This window comes from Lolium rigidum, chromosome 6 (assembly GCF_022539505.1).
Source record: "Lolium rigidum isolate FL_2022 chromosome 6, APGP_CSIRO_Lrig_0.1, whole genome shotgun sequence".
Classification (NCBI taxonomy): domain Eukaryota; kingdom Viridiplantae; phylum Streptophyta; class Magnoliopsida; order Poales; family Poaceae; genus Lolium; species Lolium rigidum.
The window spans coordinates 293390692-293407874 of NC_061513.1; the positions used below are offsets into that span (position 1 = coordinate 293390692).

At 47.5% G+C, this 17183-nt stretch overlaps 1 protein-coding gene across 1 annotated transcript; it reads left to right on the plus strand.

The window, feature by feature from the left end:
- The first annotated feature begins 445 nt into the window (after positions 1-445).
- LOC124661472 (bidirectional sugar transporter SWEET4-like) lies at positions 446-4215 on the plus strand. Its single transcript, XM_047199331.1, has 5 exons — positions 446-774; positions 995-1031; positions 1131-1509; positions 2851-2970; positions 3798-4215. Exons 1-5 carry the CDS (start codon positions 735-737, stop codon positions 3981-3983), a joined length of 762 nt encoding a protein of 253 aa, XP_047055287.1. The 5' UTR covers positions 446-734; the 3' UTR covers positions 3984-4215.
- Positions 4216-17183: the final 12968 nt, after the last annotated feature.

The window sequence follows — 17183 nt, forward strand, 5'->3', positions numbered from 1 at the left end:
TTCTTTTAGTTGTTGTTAAATTGTATTTCGTTGTTGTGAAGTTGACAAGCATTGTTATAAATTTTGCGAAGTTGCTTTCAATTGTTGTAAATGGCCTGATGTTGTTGTGTATGTGTCTTCACCGACTAAGCTGTCGTCTTCAATACTTTTAATTTGCTTTCTACCTTGATTAAGTGGCCACAATACCTTTTGGCGTCAACTTCGACCAATAATGAGAATATGCACTACCACAAAATAAAGAACACAAAAGAAATAGCAGTACAAAGAAAAGATGATACGGATATGCACTACCATAATAGAAAAGGCGAAAGGACGAAATAGCAGTGCAAAGAAAAGATGATCAGAATGGCTGCATGGCCTGGTTGTTACAGAGACGTGGTCTGGAGTACTGGTTGTTATAGAGAGAGATAGAGAGACGGGATCGCCTATACAGTGTGCATGGAGAGAGAGCCTGACAGAGAAGAGATTGCTATTTAAAGGACCCCGTTTGGCATTTTTCCATTCACTCATCAGATCAGAGTATCAGACCAAAGCGGCAGCAAGAGAGAGGGGTCCGTTGCACTTGTATCATCCTCCGATCCATCTCTCTTCCCACCCCTCCAAACTCCGGCGATCCATCTCTCTCGCGTCCGTCGCAGTTCACTCTCGCCGCCGAAACTGCCTCCAAAGTCCGGGGATCCCTTCACTCTAGATCCATCAGTTCCTGCAGTCACCTCTCGCCGCGGGAAGCCACCATGACGCCGGACACCATCCGCACGGCCATCGGGGTGATAGGTGCGTCGCTGTCCCCTTTCGAACCCTCTGCTTCTGTAACGATCCTTGACGAGCAAAAATCATGTGGGTGTTGTCGGCTCCTAATGCTCATCCTCTTTTCGATTATTCTCACCAACGACTTTACACACATCCTCTTCGTGAACTTTTGCTCCATTCAAATGCTCTTCAAGATCTACTCCTGAATCCTGATTTTACTTTTCGTTTGGTGTCTGTCTTGCAGGCAATGTAACTGCCGTGGTGCTCTTTCTTTCCCCAGTGTAAGAATCAATGTTTAAAATAGCGTGGAAATTCACTTAGCTCGAGCTCGATCAATGGACAGGCAAGAGAACTCACGCTCCCTACCATGGAATTTCCAGGCCGACGTTCTACGGCATCTGGAAGAATAAGACGGTGGCGGAGTACTCGGCCGTGCCATACCTCGCCACGCTTTTGAACTGCATGATGTGGCTGCTCTACGGCCTCCCGGCAGTGACGCCGCACAACATGCTCATCATCACCATCAACGTTATCGGCATAACCATCGAGCTCCACTACATCGCGCTCTTCCTCGCCTACTCTGTTGGTGCCGCTCGACGTCGGGTCCTCCTCATCCTCGTCGCGGAGGTCGCCTTTGTCTCCGTCGTCGCCGCGCTAGTCCTCAACCTCACCCACACGCACACCCACAGGTCCATGATCGTCGGCATCCTGTGCGTCTTCTTCGAGGCTGCCATGTACGCCGCGCCGCTCTCCTGCATGGTACGCATCGATCCGTATCACCCTCGTCATCTCCTCTCACTAAGGAATTAGTATATGCGTGTGAGATTTTGTGGTACTAGTATTTTATTGGTTGATTCTGAGATCAGCTCATACTGACTAAGTGCTGCTGGAATGCGAATAGAGCACACATGAAAAGAAGGCTGGATTACTCTATAGTAATTTCATTAACCAACGTCAGACTCTAAGCACTCATGAGTAGTCTCGTGGTCTCTCTAAGAGCATCACTAGCAGAGCCCATATAAAGTGGAACCGAAAACACGTAGTTCAGTCTCCAGAATTTTTTTATTTCAATGTTTTGAGTCACGGCGCAGAATAGAAACCGAAAAAGCGAATCGAAAAATGGAAATCAAAAGTCGCGGGAATCTTGCTACAATATGATCCTTGCGAAATAAAAGGAATTCTTGCTACGATCGAGTTACATTGGAACATAATTTACAATATCAACCAAAATACTTAACTAACCCTAATCCGCCGCACTAATTTGACCCTAAAACTAAGAAATTAGCCCCGGGATTGTCATCGGGGCTTTGCTAGCGACGGAGGAGGGTTTTTAGGCTCGCCGGCGGTGCCTAGGCGAGGACAAGCACGACCACCTCGACCGACGCCGCTTTCGACGAGCTCCCGCAGGTGAGCGGCGGGCTTCACGCGTCGGCTGGCGGCGCCTCGGCTTCCCCGCCCTTCTCCGAGCGTGCATGTAGGCGCGCGAACCTACGCGGCCCGTTCCAAGCTCCGTCGGAGCGTGACCGCCTAGCGCGGTCCGCTTTCGACCAGACACCCGGCGGACGCGGTGGCGACCTGCCGCCGCCGATTCACCCACCTCCCCTACCGACGCGTCTTAAGCGCCCCATTGCGGTAGGAGGGGTGGTGGCGGCAGAGCGGAGAAGCCGATGACGGCGAAGTAATTCGTAGCCGGAGGTGGAGCGGCGGCAGGGGCGGGGGGGGAGTAGGGTTTTGGAACCCAACTCCCCTCCATGGCCTGTACTTATACGAGTCGACGCTCCAGTTTCTCGAGCCCCCAAACTACTTATACGGGCCGCATCGATTCGGGCTCCGTACTACGCCACTTTCGGCCCGAACCCGTAAATTCGTCGGAAAAATTCAGTTCCGGGCTCTGTTAGAGATGCTCTAATATTTTTGCGGGGACCACGTCTTGAACAGTGTAAATAGTTTTCATGCTTCATGCTGATCTGCTTAATACCTGTACAAGTTGCTTCCGTTTTACTGCATGGACTTTGGATGAATTGACATAGTAGACAATTAATTGGCTTTAATATGGTTTGGCTTCTTTTCATCATGTTAATTTCGGTGTCCGCATTTCAGAAAATGGTGATCCAGACCAAGAGTGTGGAGTATATGCCCCTGTTTCTCTCCTTGGCCTCGCTCGCATGTGGCATCAGCTGGACTGCCTACGCTCTCATCAAGTTCGACCTCTACATCACCGTAAGTCATCTAAGACGCATGAATGTTTTCACTTGTTTTTACTGTTCTTTACAACGATCATTAGCTAGACATGCATCTGAGACTGCTACAAGTAACCTCCACAACGCGTCATGTCTTTGCCTGGTCAAAAAAATAAAGAAAAAAACAGAAACCGGAAAAACAGCCTACTGACAATAAATGATGATTTACTCTATCCGTTTCAATGAATAAGATCTATATTTTTTTAAAACAGTCAAGCTAAGTAGATTTTGATCGATTTTATTAAAAAAATTATCAAGAACTATGATATGATACAGATAATATATGAAAATATATGTCAGGATGTATCTAACTCTATTAATTTTAGATTGTTATGCTAATACATTTTTCTAAAAGTTTAGTCAAACTTTAAATAGTTTGAATTTTGAAAAAAATCCTTGTCTATGAAAACGGAGGTAGTACTAAGCTTTTTGTTTGAATAATGATGAAGACTCCACGGTCAATGTAGCAGTTCTAGGCGAATCCTCGCAATTACGAATGAATTGGCTTTCTTTCGATGCAGATCCTCAACATGCATGTTTTTTTGTGCTGGGAATACGGCTTTACTACCATCATAGGACAGTCTATGTTTTGCTAACATCGGGTAGAATGGGAAACTTAAAATGGAGACCCAGCTACACGTATTTGCAAACGGAGACTCCATGGGCTATGTAGCATGCAGTTCTAGGCGAACTAAAAGTGTTCTCTTGTACAAAATACATGTTTGCCTTTATGAAATCTTTTCCGTTTTGATCACGTTTTTCATGTTGCGACATGGTCAAGATTAAATTTGTAATCTTTCAATGCAGATTCCCAATGTGTTGGGCGTCATTTTCGCGGTGGGGCAGGTGATCCTGTACGCCATCTATTACAAGTCGACGCAGCAGATCCTCGAGGCCCGCAAGGTTAAGACCAGTCGGGTACCCATGACGGAGGTTGTCGTCGACAGGAAGAACGGCAGCGCCATGGCCTCAGGCGCTGGAAACGACAACTAGTAGAAGCAACATTACGTATCAACACGATTTCCAAGTTATAGATCCCGAACTTGTGTTGTTGTATTGATTGGATCCTCAAAAGCTATAAGTATACATGTAAAACAGATGAGCGAGATACTTCGAGTACAAGATGATCTAGAGGCCTAGTCAATCCTAACTCGTCTCATACACATTCTAACATTCTTCCTCACTCATAGTGGGAGCAAAGCGGCCGATTGTATATGAATTTGTAGTCCCGCGCTTCCATCATCTTCTCTAGCTAGTCATAGTCAATGTCCTCTTCTATTGTCTTCTATTTCCTCGAATAGTTATAGGGGGAGTGTTGTGGACGCAACTGACGATGCAGACGCTTTGATAGAATTATTTCTGATGTGTAGTTGTAAACATTGCCATGGTTGAGGTCATCGTGGTCAAGGTAGTAAAAGGTAAGTGAACTTGTAATCACCATGCGCAAATTGTGCGCGACTATCTCATATACATATTCTAACACAAGCGTATTCATAAATATCTTAGCTAATTCTTTGATTGATGATTTGCTTTGCGCACTAAGTTGCATCGCCCAAGGCGGTGGTGTGCATTGTCACCTGTTTCTCCCGTATCCACGAAAGTTATCTCTATGTCGTCTTGTTTCAAATGTTAACTAGAGACGGTTAATTACGACCCTGAGTGGTAGATCTCTCGTGTTCTTGACTTTTGATATTATGAAGAACTATGAGAGCCCAAAGAGAATAACTTGTTGGGTATTTCTCTTATAATGTATGTTCTTGCCCGGAGTTGTTGTTACCTGAGTCAGTGTGTTTTCTAACTTAGATCACATATATCAATTTTTGACTCAGCTGCCATGAAATTCCCAGAAATATTATCCCGCACATATTTTTTCTTGGAGAAAATAACCTTTTTGGAGCTTATAAGAGGCATGTTTGTTTATTTTCTTCCATTTTTTCATAGGAGTCAATATCCTTTTGTATATCTACATGGACTGCCAACTAGAAATGGTTAATTGCAACCCACGGTTAATCACGACTTACTCCTCTAAGTATTCTAGCACAAGTGCATTCAAAAATAATTTCGCTAATTCTCTGATCGTTGATGTGTTGTGCGAGCTAAGATGTGTCACCCAGGGGGTAGTGTGCATTGTCGCGTGTTTCTCCCGTATCCACAAAAGTTCAGTCTATGTCGCGTTGTGTTATGATCGGCCTGGTCTACCGCCGGAGGAGGCCCACCGGCCAGGCCTAGTTAGGGGCTTAGCCCAATTATCTGTTTCCATTATAAATAAGAGTTGTAATTGGATTTCTGAGATTAAACAATAAACATATATTTGTTGCCGACTCCTTAGGGCTTGTTTGGTACTAGAGTTTTAGTGGGTATTAGCGGGGATAATCCGCTCCAAACTTCAAATCCGCACTTATCCCCAGTACATGTTTGGTGCTAGAGTATGACCGAGTTTAATCCCCACTTATCCCCACTTTTCCCCAAATTTTAGTGTAATTTTTTCAATCCCCAATACTCTACCCCTACCCAGTGGATTGGGGATGGGGTTTTGTGGGGATTGAGTGACAACAGTGATTCACCCAATACTCTAGAGTATTATCCCCACTAATCCCCACTAAAACACTAGTACCAAACAAGGCCCCAAGGAGTCGGACTTACAACCCTAGCCGCCGCCTCTGTTCAGCAGCCGCCGCCTCCCTCACGCTCGCACGACGGCACCCTGCCGCAGGCGCTCTCGCCTCCGCACGCACACAATCCCTTCCTACCCCTATAACCTTCGTCCTAGACCGGGTAGATTAGCTGATTCTACCAATTTGGTATCAGATTGTCCTCGTTCGGTCATGTCATCTTCTCCAGCCACCACCACCACCTCACCGCCCAACCCACCCACTTCCGCACCGCCGCCCTCGCAGCCGACACCCTCCACGTGGGATGACCACGCCGCCGCAGCCACCGGTCATCGCCGCCTCCTCGGCCGCGTTGGCATTTCCGCCCTTCCAGGGCGTGCCCGCCCCGCCCCCGGCCTCGTCGCCCCCTGCGCCGTGGTCGCCGTGGCAGCCGACCCCCAGTGTCGGGCCCGCCTTGTTTCCCCAGGGCGTACCCATCCAGCAGGTGCCGTTCCCGCCATCGCCCTCGCAGCTCCCAGCTTGGGTGATTGCGACGGCGCCCCCGCCCGTCTACCCGACCGCGTCGGCGCCTCCTCCCATCTAAACGACCGCAGGGGACCATCGGAGGCCCTCCTTCCCGGAGCCGGCATCCTCGCGCTTTGCGGAGCCCTACGCCGGTCGCGCGGAGTACCCCCACGCTACGCCAAGCTCGACTTTGCCACGTACGACGGCGTAGAGGACCCCCTCAACTGGCTCAACCAATGCGAGCAGTTCTTCCGCGGGCAGCGCACCCTCGCCTCGGACCGTACCTGGCTCGCCTCGTACCACCTCCGCGGCACCGCCCAGAAAAGGTACTACTCCCTCGAGCAGGATGAGGGCAGCATGCCCCCATGGGACCGCTTCCGCGAGCTCTGCCTTCTACGCTTCGGTCCTCCGATTCGCGGCAGTCGCTTGGCGAAACTTGGGTGTTTGGCCTTCACCACCACGGTGCAGGACTTCGCCGACCGCTTCCAGGACCTCGCGTGCCACGCCCCCGGGGTGGCACGGCAGCAGCGCGCCGGCCTCTTCGTTGGCAGCCTCCCCGACCACATCCGTGTGGACGTGGAACTCTAGGCCCCGCAGGACCTCCAGACGGTGATGCACTAAGCGCGCGCTTATGAGCGTCGCGCCCAGGCGGTTCAGCAGGGCGCCCCCCCCGCCCATGGAGGACGTACCACTCGTCCTCCACCGACGACCACGGCCGCCAACTGCTCCACCCCGACTGGGCCGGCAAGCCCCGCACCAGCGGCTACTCGCACGTTCCGCCGACTTACCCCGGCGGAGCAGGTCGAACGCCGCCGCCTTGGGCTCTGCTTCAACTGCGATGAGCCCTACGCGCCCGGCCACGTGTGTCTGCGCCTCTTCTACCTGGAGACAGTCGACGCGGACGAGGCGGACGCGACACCCGACACAGTCGATGCGACGGCTCCACCCGAGCCGGCCGAGTCGACGCCTGCGACCGCCAAGCCTTTCGTCGTCTCCCTGCACGCGCTCGCCGGCATCTGCCACGAGCGCACGATGCTACTGCAGGTCATGATCCATGGCAAGACCCTGGTGGCGTTGTTGGACACGGGCTCCACGCATAATTTCCTGCCCGCCGCCACCATGCACCGCCTCGCTCTACAGCCGATGGGTGGGGATCACCTTCGCGTGACCGTGGCCAACGGTGACCGCCTTCACTGCCACGGCTTGGCCCAGCATGTGCCCCTCACCATCGGCAACGATCACTTCACCATCACGTGCGCCGGCATCGACTTGGGCTGCTTCGACTTCATCCTTGGCGTCGAATTTCTGCGGACGCTCGGTCCCATCCTGTGGGACTTCGATGCCCTGACGATGACGTTCTGGTGCCAGGGCCGCCGCATCCGTTGGGAGGGCCTCGGGGGCGCCGCTCCAGCCCCTCAGCTTCAGCTCGTCTCCGGGGACGATGACGCCGAGCACCCCTGCTGACCCACCTCCTGCAGCAGCACGGTGACATCTTCGAGGAGCCGCAAGCCCTGCCGCCCCCAGGGAGTGTGACCACCGTATCCACCTCCTGCCGGTTTCGACACCGGTGGCGGTGCGACCGTACCGCTACCCGCAGCTGCAGAAGGACGAGCTGGAGCGTCAGTGCACGCTCATGGTTGCTGCGGGCATCATCAGGATCTCCACGTCGCCGTTCTCAGCGCCGGTGCTGCTCGTGCGCAAGTCGGATGGCACGTGGCATTTCTGCATCGACTACCGCGCCCTCAACGCCCTGACACTCAAGGACAAGTTCCCGATCCCGGTGGTCGACGAGCTCCACGGGGCGCGGTTCTTCACCAAGCTCGACCTCCGGTCGGGCTATCATCAGGTGCGCATGCACCCAGAGGACATTGCCAAGACGGCGTTCCGGACCCATCATGGCCAATTCGAGTTGGTGGTGATGCCCTTCGGCCTCACCAACGCGCCAACGACCTTTCAGGCCCTGATGAACGACGTCCTCCGCCCATACTTACGCCGGTTTGTGCTGGTTTTTTTTGATGACATATTAATCTACAGCACATCGTGGGCGGAGCACCTCCAGCATATCGCCATCGTCTTCAACGAGCTTCGAGCGCATTGTCTTCACCTTAAGCGCTCGAAGTGCTCGTTCGGGACGACCTCGGTGGCCTGCCTCGGACACGTCATCTCCGCCGACGGGGTGGCGATGGATGCAGACAAGGTGGCGGCCGTCGCTGCCTGGCCGACGCCGCACTCACCGCGCGCCCTACGCAGGTTCCTGGGCCTCACCGGGTACTACCGGAAGTTCATCCGGGATTTTAGCCTCATCGCCTCGCTGCTCACGCGCCTGCTGCGGCGTGATGCCTTCGCTTGGGACGACGAGGCTACCGCTATCTTCGAGGCCCTAAATGGGGCCCTCACGACGGGCCCCGTGCTCCAGATGCCAGACTTAGACATGTCGTTTATCGTCGATTGCGACGCCTCGGGAGCGGGGTTCGGTGCCATCCTACACCAGGGCAACGGGCCGCTCGCCTACTTCAGCCGGCCGTTCGCTGCACGTCACCTCAAGCTCGCGGCATATGAGCAGGAACTCATTGGCTTGGTACAGGAAGTGCGCCACTGGCGACCCTACCTATGGGGGCGCTCGTTCCGTGTGCGCATGGACCACTACAGCCTTAAGTTCCTCCTAGAACAGCGGCTGTCGACGGTGCCACAACACCAGTGGATCAACAAGCTCTTCGGCTTCGACTTCACGGTGGAGTACCGCCCTAGGCGCCTCAACACCGTGGCCGACGCCCTATCTCGCCGCAACGCCGAGCCTGACACTGCCGAGGTCGCCTCGGAGGGGCGGCTTCTATGCATCCGCTCGGGACCATCCTTCGCCCTCTTCGACCTCATCCGTCAGGCTACCACGACCGCGCCGGATGCCCAGCTTCTGTGCCAGCAGCTTGACGCGGGTGAGCTGGACGACCCATGACGCCTCGTCAACGGTCTCCTCCTCCATGGGCGCCGGGTGTTCGTGCCCGACCACGACGACCTCCGTCATCAGGTTGATAAGGGGAATCCCAGCAGATCCTCCTATAGTGTTGCCCGATCTTTCACAGCGAGAAGCTGGGATAGTAAATCCTCCCAACAACACGATGAACACAGCCTGGAGAAGAGGGAACGAATCCAGCAAACAACGAATCGATGAACGATACGCCTCAAACCTTGAGCTAGACAATCCTTGATGAACACAAGAACCTTCGCAATGGATATAATAGATAAACGGCAGAGCCGTACCCCCGGAGGGATGATACAAGTGAACATACACAATGGGGAAAACCCTAATCTTTAGTCTAAAACTTGAACCACCTAAACCCTAGCCATCCCTCCACCTTATATGAGGGGGAGGTGGCCGGCCAGCCCTTGCTGGGCTGGGGCACCCCACTATGGGCCTAACCCTAGTTTGACTCAGACAGGCCCAAGTCAAACAAACACAACTTAAAACCCTAGATGGCCCACCACATGACTTGGCTACATTATTCCCTAATAATAACACTAAGATATAATAATGGTATAACCTTAGACTTAATCCTCGTATCAATGGCTGTCCTAGTGTACCAGGCCTGGATATCCATATCATCCTCCCCTTCTTCAAGAAGTGTTGTCCCCAACGTGTGAGGGTCTTCTGGAAAAAGGTGACGTGATATGAACATGACACGTCCTGGCAGTCCTCAAGTCTTGCTTGCCTTCCACACCACATCCTCCCACGCGGCCTGCTTGAATTGATACAGCACTTGGCGCCTCCTTTCTTCTCCACATGAGCTTGGACTTTGGCGCCAATACCTTCTTCTTGCGAGGTTTTGATGGACCCCTCTGTCGCTGAACATGACCCTGCACAAGATGTGTAATGCCTGGGCCACATAAATGTCTCACACGTCCATCCTTGCCTCGATGCATCCGCGGTGTCGCGGAAAACTGGACTGCAGTACTCCTAGCATGGTAGTGCCGCTGCCCACTGTCTCCACTGACGCGCTTGACTCCCACTCCTCCCACGCGCATCTACGCCATATGTACTGACACATCATCAGCACAAACATCATCAGTCTGTATACTGGCATCAACGCAAACTGGAACCGTAGTACATGCTGCAACATCCACATCAACAACAAGTGTAGCTTCATCCGGCTTGTCACCAACAAGAACTGGCTTGTCATCTACAGGCATGGTTGAAACATCACCACCATCAATGCTCGGAACATCATGCACCTCTTGCTGCACTTTAGGCTTGTGCAACTTCTCTTTACGCACTACTAACTCCACATCGGACTTGATATGATCATCACCCATAGGCTTTGAGGTCCGTTGTTTGCCACCATGCATAAAAGAATATGTATTTGCTCTCCCAGCATGTGTCACATTGCTATCATAATGCCAAGGACGCCCAAGTAGCAATCCACACACCTCCAATGGCAATCTGCGTCGTGATGCTTGGTACTTGTTGGTGCAGTGGGAGGGACTTCCGGCCGAAGAGGCGACTTGGGAACCGCGTGATGAGTTCCAGCAGCATTATCCAGACTACCAGCTCGAGGACGAGCTGTTTGCGCAGGCGGGGAGAGATGTTATGACCGGCCTGGTTTACCGCCGGAGGAGGCCCACCGGCCAGGCCTAGTTAGGGGCTTAGCCCAATTATCTATTTCCATTATAAATAAGAGTTGTAATTGGATTTCTGAGATTAAGCAATAAACATATATTTGTTGCCGACTCCTCAAGGAGTCGGACTTACAACCCTAGCCGCCGCCTCTGTCTAGCCGCCGCCGCCTCCCTCACGCTCGCACGACGGCGCCCTGCCGCAGGCGCTCTCGCCTCCGCACGCACACAATCCCTTCCTACCCCTATAACCTCCGTCCTAGACCGGGTAGATTAGCTGATTCTACCACATTGTCTGAACTGTCAACCAGACACGGCTAATGTGGTGACCCAGCGTACCACTGCATGGTGTAGTACACAAGTCGTTGACATAACACAAGTGAAACACCGTTCCACTCATATTACATCTCTCAGAGTGGTACAACAGAAACATATGCGAGTCCAAGGTATGTCTATAGAAGTACACACAAGCTGTTTACATAAGATCAACACAACCTCCTACTTTACAGTGAGGTAAAACTTCAAATAAAGCTCCAAAAGAACGACTCGTAGTCTATCTTATTGCTAACTCAAGATTATGAGCTACTTGGCTTGCTATAGAATTCTAGCTACTTAGGTGCTAGGATTAGGGAAAGGTTCCCTTCTATTACTAGTCTAGGTTTCCATTATAGCTGATGCGTAAGTTGACTCCATTGACTCCTTTGATTGGATTCTTCATCTTGTTGCAGCTTGACTCCTTTGTCTTCGAGTTCCACGGTAGTTTCTCCTTCGGTGCCTTGATCTAAGAAGGGGGTTCAAATGGGATAGAATGAGTACGAGCGTACTCAGCAAGTTCATATTAGGAAATAGGTGTATCATGCACTAGCTACAGCCATAGACCGAAAGTCATAGGCCAATGCAAGTTTTTATAAACATTTCTTCAAAAGGTTTATTTTATTCCGAAAACTATGCCCGTCGGTCTTCACAGAGTTGACTAGAACTTCGTGGAGTTCCTTTCCTGCCGCGTTCGCAGCTCCCTTCCCGAACAGGGAGTGACAGATCACAATTCTTGATACCCTCTGCAGAGGTGCGTTACTTTACCCCACAAGAGATCTTAACTTTGTTGCCGGCCGAGAGTATGTCCCCGTCCACACTTCCTTGGGTGTGAGGCCCAGCATAAGATCCAAGCCAATCACTGCCTTCTCCGCGACTGCAAACCCACCCTTTTGTCCACCCGCACACCTCCAGTAGACTTCCCCCGATAATACGGCTTTACTCATGGTGTACTTTGGACAATCCTTCATAGATCGTAGAGCCATCATCACTAATGGATGGGGATTTAAAAGGCTATCCCAACCTACGGCAGTGCCTCCAACACCCCGCCGGCTCTACCAATCCGTTGGCGTGCGTAAGGGAAAAGATACAGACTGACTTCCCGCGAGCCATTATAGATCTTATGGATAACGCGATATGTACGGCGCTAGAATCACTCGGACGGCATTGGTAATTAATCCTAGGGTGATATAACCCATGCAATGGAACCTCCACCATATCAACACATACCATGGTTCCATTGCCCACCACATAGTCATATTCATAATTGTAAAATAATACTTTGTTTTTCAATGCATGAGTGATAAGTATAGTACTTTGCATATAGTTTGATACAAATAATCAAATGACATGAGCAAGCGATGAACTTGCCTTTCTTGATCGCAAGATTATGCGAGCAAAAGCTTCGATACGTGATAACTCCAAATTCTGAAATACCATCATCGTCCGGTAAGGACAATGTTTAAAGAACTGGCAAGGATGCTATAATGCATAATATGAGATGCAATCGTTCCGAGCGTAACCTAACCTCGATGATTTAGGATGTATGAGTTGTAAAGATTTTTTTAGGGTTTGTTGCACTTTTAGGATGGTTCTCAAACAAGGTTCTTATTAGGGTTTGGTTATATTAGCATCATAATCAAGTGATATAAGACATCATAACAATCATACACATAAAGAATAGTGGTGAAATAATATATAAAGAACAGTTGTCAATTTTAAGTTCTACGTAACATGGTTGATGATTACTTATACTATACTTCAAAAGAATAACTTTTGAAGAACATGTTAGTTAAGAAATAATGAGTATTTCAAAGAAGGATAGGGCTTCTAAGGTTTGATTGACATTTGTACTTCAAAAGAATAACTTTTGAAGAACAGGTTAAAATAAGAATATGAACTACTATACATAGGAGTTAAGTGCTATTAGGGTTTACTAATAGGACTGGTTGGTGCTTAAGTAGAAGTGATCTACATGTAGCAAGTATTAGTAGGTTTATTACTATGGTTTCTCCTAAGCATCATATCAAAGGATGGTTATTAAGATGGTTCTATAATTAGCTATTAGGGTTTACTATGGCTTCATTTGGCTTTACCAAATAATTTCTAATGGTTTCTAAGCTAAGTGGCTTATCATTTCCTAAGTAGGGTTTAGTTGGATAGGAGCATGTGATGTGATTTGCTACACAAGGTTGGTACTAGGGTTCATAATTATGGTTCTACTAAATTATGTTGGTTGAGGTTGATCCTAATGGTATGGTGATCAATGGTACTAATCCAATTAACAAGTTAGGGTTTATACCTAGGTGGCACTAGTGAATCATATAGGTTTTAACTAAGAATATGAACATGAAATGATAATCTCATGTGACTTGGTTTTATGCTAATGGATCATAAGCATGCATTCAATTGTCGCTAATTAGGGTTCTATATGTCAAGTAAATCTCCCATGATCATATGTGACACATATCTAGGGTTTTAGAGTTGGTTCTAAGGTGGAATGATCACATGAAATAATGGGATCAAGGTCTTACTTAAATTGAAACTAGGGTTTCTAAATTATGGTTTAACTCCTAAAATAATAATTGATAAATAGAGTTGTGGTTACTAATTACTTTGAATCAAAATTAATAATGGTTTAACATTTTATTAATTTTCCACAAGATTTAATAATTAGAGTAACTCCTATTTTGGTTTTAATTAAGAATCAGGGTTTAGTAATGGTTATTAGGGTTTAAAATAATTAACTTGTTAGCTAAAGATGTTTAAGTAAATAAGTTTTGATTTACCAAAATAATATTGGCTTATAATCTTTTCTTGAGTTATTATTATTTAAAGAAAATGAAAAATAGTAATTTGCAATTAGGGTTTATGAATTACCACTAATAATTAAGTTAATGTAAATATGATAAATAAAATTAATTCTAACATTTTACTTAGTTACTGAATAGCTAATATTTAATTTTGAAACTTCACTAATTATTGAATTCAAATTGTATTTTAAATAATTGAAATGGCATAATTATTAAGGTTTAAAAATAAGTGGATTTTTGTTTTGGCACACATTTTTGTTTTATATTTTATTTGAATAGAGTTTATTTTTGTGAGCATTTTGATATATTATTCATAATTTTCTGAGTTGAAATGGATTTGATATAATTTTTCAAAGTTTTAGTATTTTACTGGAATTTGAAATAAAGTAAAAAGCTAAATGTACCGGTTCGTTTCTAGTCTGAGAGACTAACAGGTGGGGCCGTTGACTAGGTCACTTGCCACGCGGGCAAAGACCAGTCAACACGACCAGCGGGTCCACCTCCACGTCGACACCACCGGCGGCTTGACGCCGGCGGGTCAGGACGCGACGGCGACGCCGATTTCGGGCTCCCCGGGATGATCTACTACATGTTTCTGGACCCCCTCGACCTACTGAGCACGATGGTGGTGGCGGTTTACTGAAATACTCACCGGAGCTTCGCCGACAATCATGTCCGCGGCGGAGCTACTCCGGCCAAACGGCTAATCCGAGCTAGAGCTGATGCCAGGAAGCGAAAGTATGTTCTATCGGCGCGTAAACTCACCCTCGAACCGAATGGTGTGGTCGGCGACGATGATTGCCGACGGAGACGAGCTCAATTTCGCCATTACCGGCGAGGTACCGCAAAAGGGAATCTCCAAATTTGCGCCGCCGAGACCTCCCCTTGATGCCGGGCTCCTCCCGCATGCTCTCCTCGACGATGCGCTCCTCCACGACCAAGCGGTGGATGCTGAGGTGGCTCAGACCACCGTGTTCTTGCTCGACACCGGCGACAGTATAATGATGATGGCGAGGATTTGGAAGAACTAGGGAGGAATAGGAAGGGCGGCGAAGAATTAGGGTTTCATGGCGAAGCTACGGGCGAATTTATAGAGCACGGCGAGGTCTGTATCGGCATTTCACCGGCGGCAATGGCCGGGATGCACAGCGAGATCGAAGCTTGTTCTGAGCGCGAATCTTGATGAGAAGTGGATGAGACGGACGCGAGAAGATTTGGCGAGGCTCTGAGATGGTCTCTGGCGTCCGGCGGCGTTCTTATCCCCGTCGAGGACGTGGCCGAATGACGAGGGAACACCTCGACAATGCTCCCCTCTGCGCTGTCGTCTCCGGAGAAGAAGACGACGACGCCCTCCTTCTTTCTTTTAACGCGAAGCGTTACGGCGGGTTGGACTGGCTTTCTACGTGGGCTGGGCTGGCGACATGGGTTGCTGCTGGGCTTCGCGTGAGCTGCGGTGCTGGGCTGCAACGAAGGGTAAGCCTGGTAAGCCCCTCTCTTATTCTTTTTCTATTATTTTCTGTTTTATTTTCTGAATTGATATTTCTATTTGGATTCAAATTTGAATTCAGTTGCTTTTTGCAGGTTCTAAATTATTTGAGTATCAAGATAACTTAATACTATTATTTACTCGCCTAGTGTTACTTTTTAAATACATATTCATTTTATTATTAGGTTGGTATTGTGTGGGGTTTTAATTGAAATAGAAATGGGTTTTGATATCCATCTCAATTCCTTTTTAATTTATGAACCAGATTCATTTCCATGGTTTGAAACTTAGAACATGGGAATGGTGAAAACATTATTAGGTCTAACTAGTGTACTTAACAATATGGATTGTTCTCATATAATTTTTATTATGGCTAGAGTTTAAAGTAGATGGTAATAGGGATGGATTGGATCATGATTTTATGCGAAGAATTGTTTCCAAAGATTTAAGAATATGGTTGGCTTCACTCTGTGTTAAATAACCTTGCTTAGCAATTCTGGCTTGGCTTATCACTTGTGATACATGATACACAAGTTAGGTAACAATATTTTATGTGGGGTGGATCCTATATAAAAGTGTTAGAGTTGTAGGAATACTTCACTAATTGAAGTATTGAATAGGCATGAGGCATGGCAGGGTTCTATTTATAATCCAAAGTAATGCTTGGATTGGAATTCAAATATGGCCTAGGGTTTTAGTAGAAATCACCAATGTGATACACAACTAGGATTAGAATATGAGCATAAGCTTGATCATGTTTTAGTGGCTAGGGTTATCCTCCTCACTTAAGTAGAATTATTGTATCAAGGCAATGCTAGGTTAGTCTTAAATGTTTGGATAGGCAAGGTTTAGATACCATATCAATACTACTCTATACAAGGCATGAGTATTGGTTTGGTTAACTACTAATGAGTTACTTATTATTTCATGTGAAGAATGAGATCTATGCATCACATATATAGGTTTAACTTGTCATCTCAATTTATAAGATAAGATCATGCATTAGACATGATCCACTTATTCCTCACTAATCTCTCTTCTTTAATACTTCTCTTAATACACTTACTTGGATTCTTAGGGTTTATGATCATTACCCATTTTGTAATGATCAAAGTATGGCCTTCTAATAATTCATGGTTCTCTCTCCAAGATCAAATATTGGTCCATATACTTGAGTATACATATGTAGCTTAAGCTCTCTGGGATAGGTAGGGTTTCCTCTAGGGTTTATGATCATTACCAAGTTGTAATGATCACAACACTTGTATCTCTCTTGAATCACTAGTAAAAGAGGTTCTTACTTACTATCAAGTGTTAGCTAGGTCAAGTAGGGTTTAATACTTTAGTTATACTTATTATAACATTGGTTAGTATCAACAATTACCTCCCTTGGACAAGGTTTAAATATTTAGTTAGGTTCTATTGAATGCATAATATAAGCATATGAATAGTTCTCTCCTTTCTCTAGGTTTAATGGTAGGAGTTGGGAAACAAAGTTGGAATGTCAAAGTTAATTAACAATAAATTTGAATGTCCTTGACATGGATTCAATTATTGTAGTTGAAAAGCTATACCATGTGACTCATGGTATGAACATTTATTTAGTAGAAGACATGGATAAGATAAGTAAAGAATAGTTTCTTAATTAATTGTGTTCTTTGATTTAGGATTGAATAATTATTCATGTGTTGTTGTAAGGAATGGCATGTTGAGATCTTTTATAAGATCTTGTAATTGATCCTTACTTAAGGTGTTGTTTGTTGTAAAACTAATTCTATTTGATCTAGCCCATAGATCAAATCATCTCTACCCAAAACAAGGTTTTAGCAAAGATCACAGTGAAGTTTATAGCGCTTGA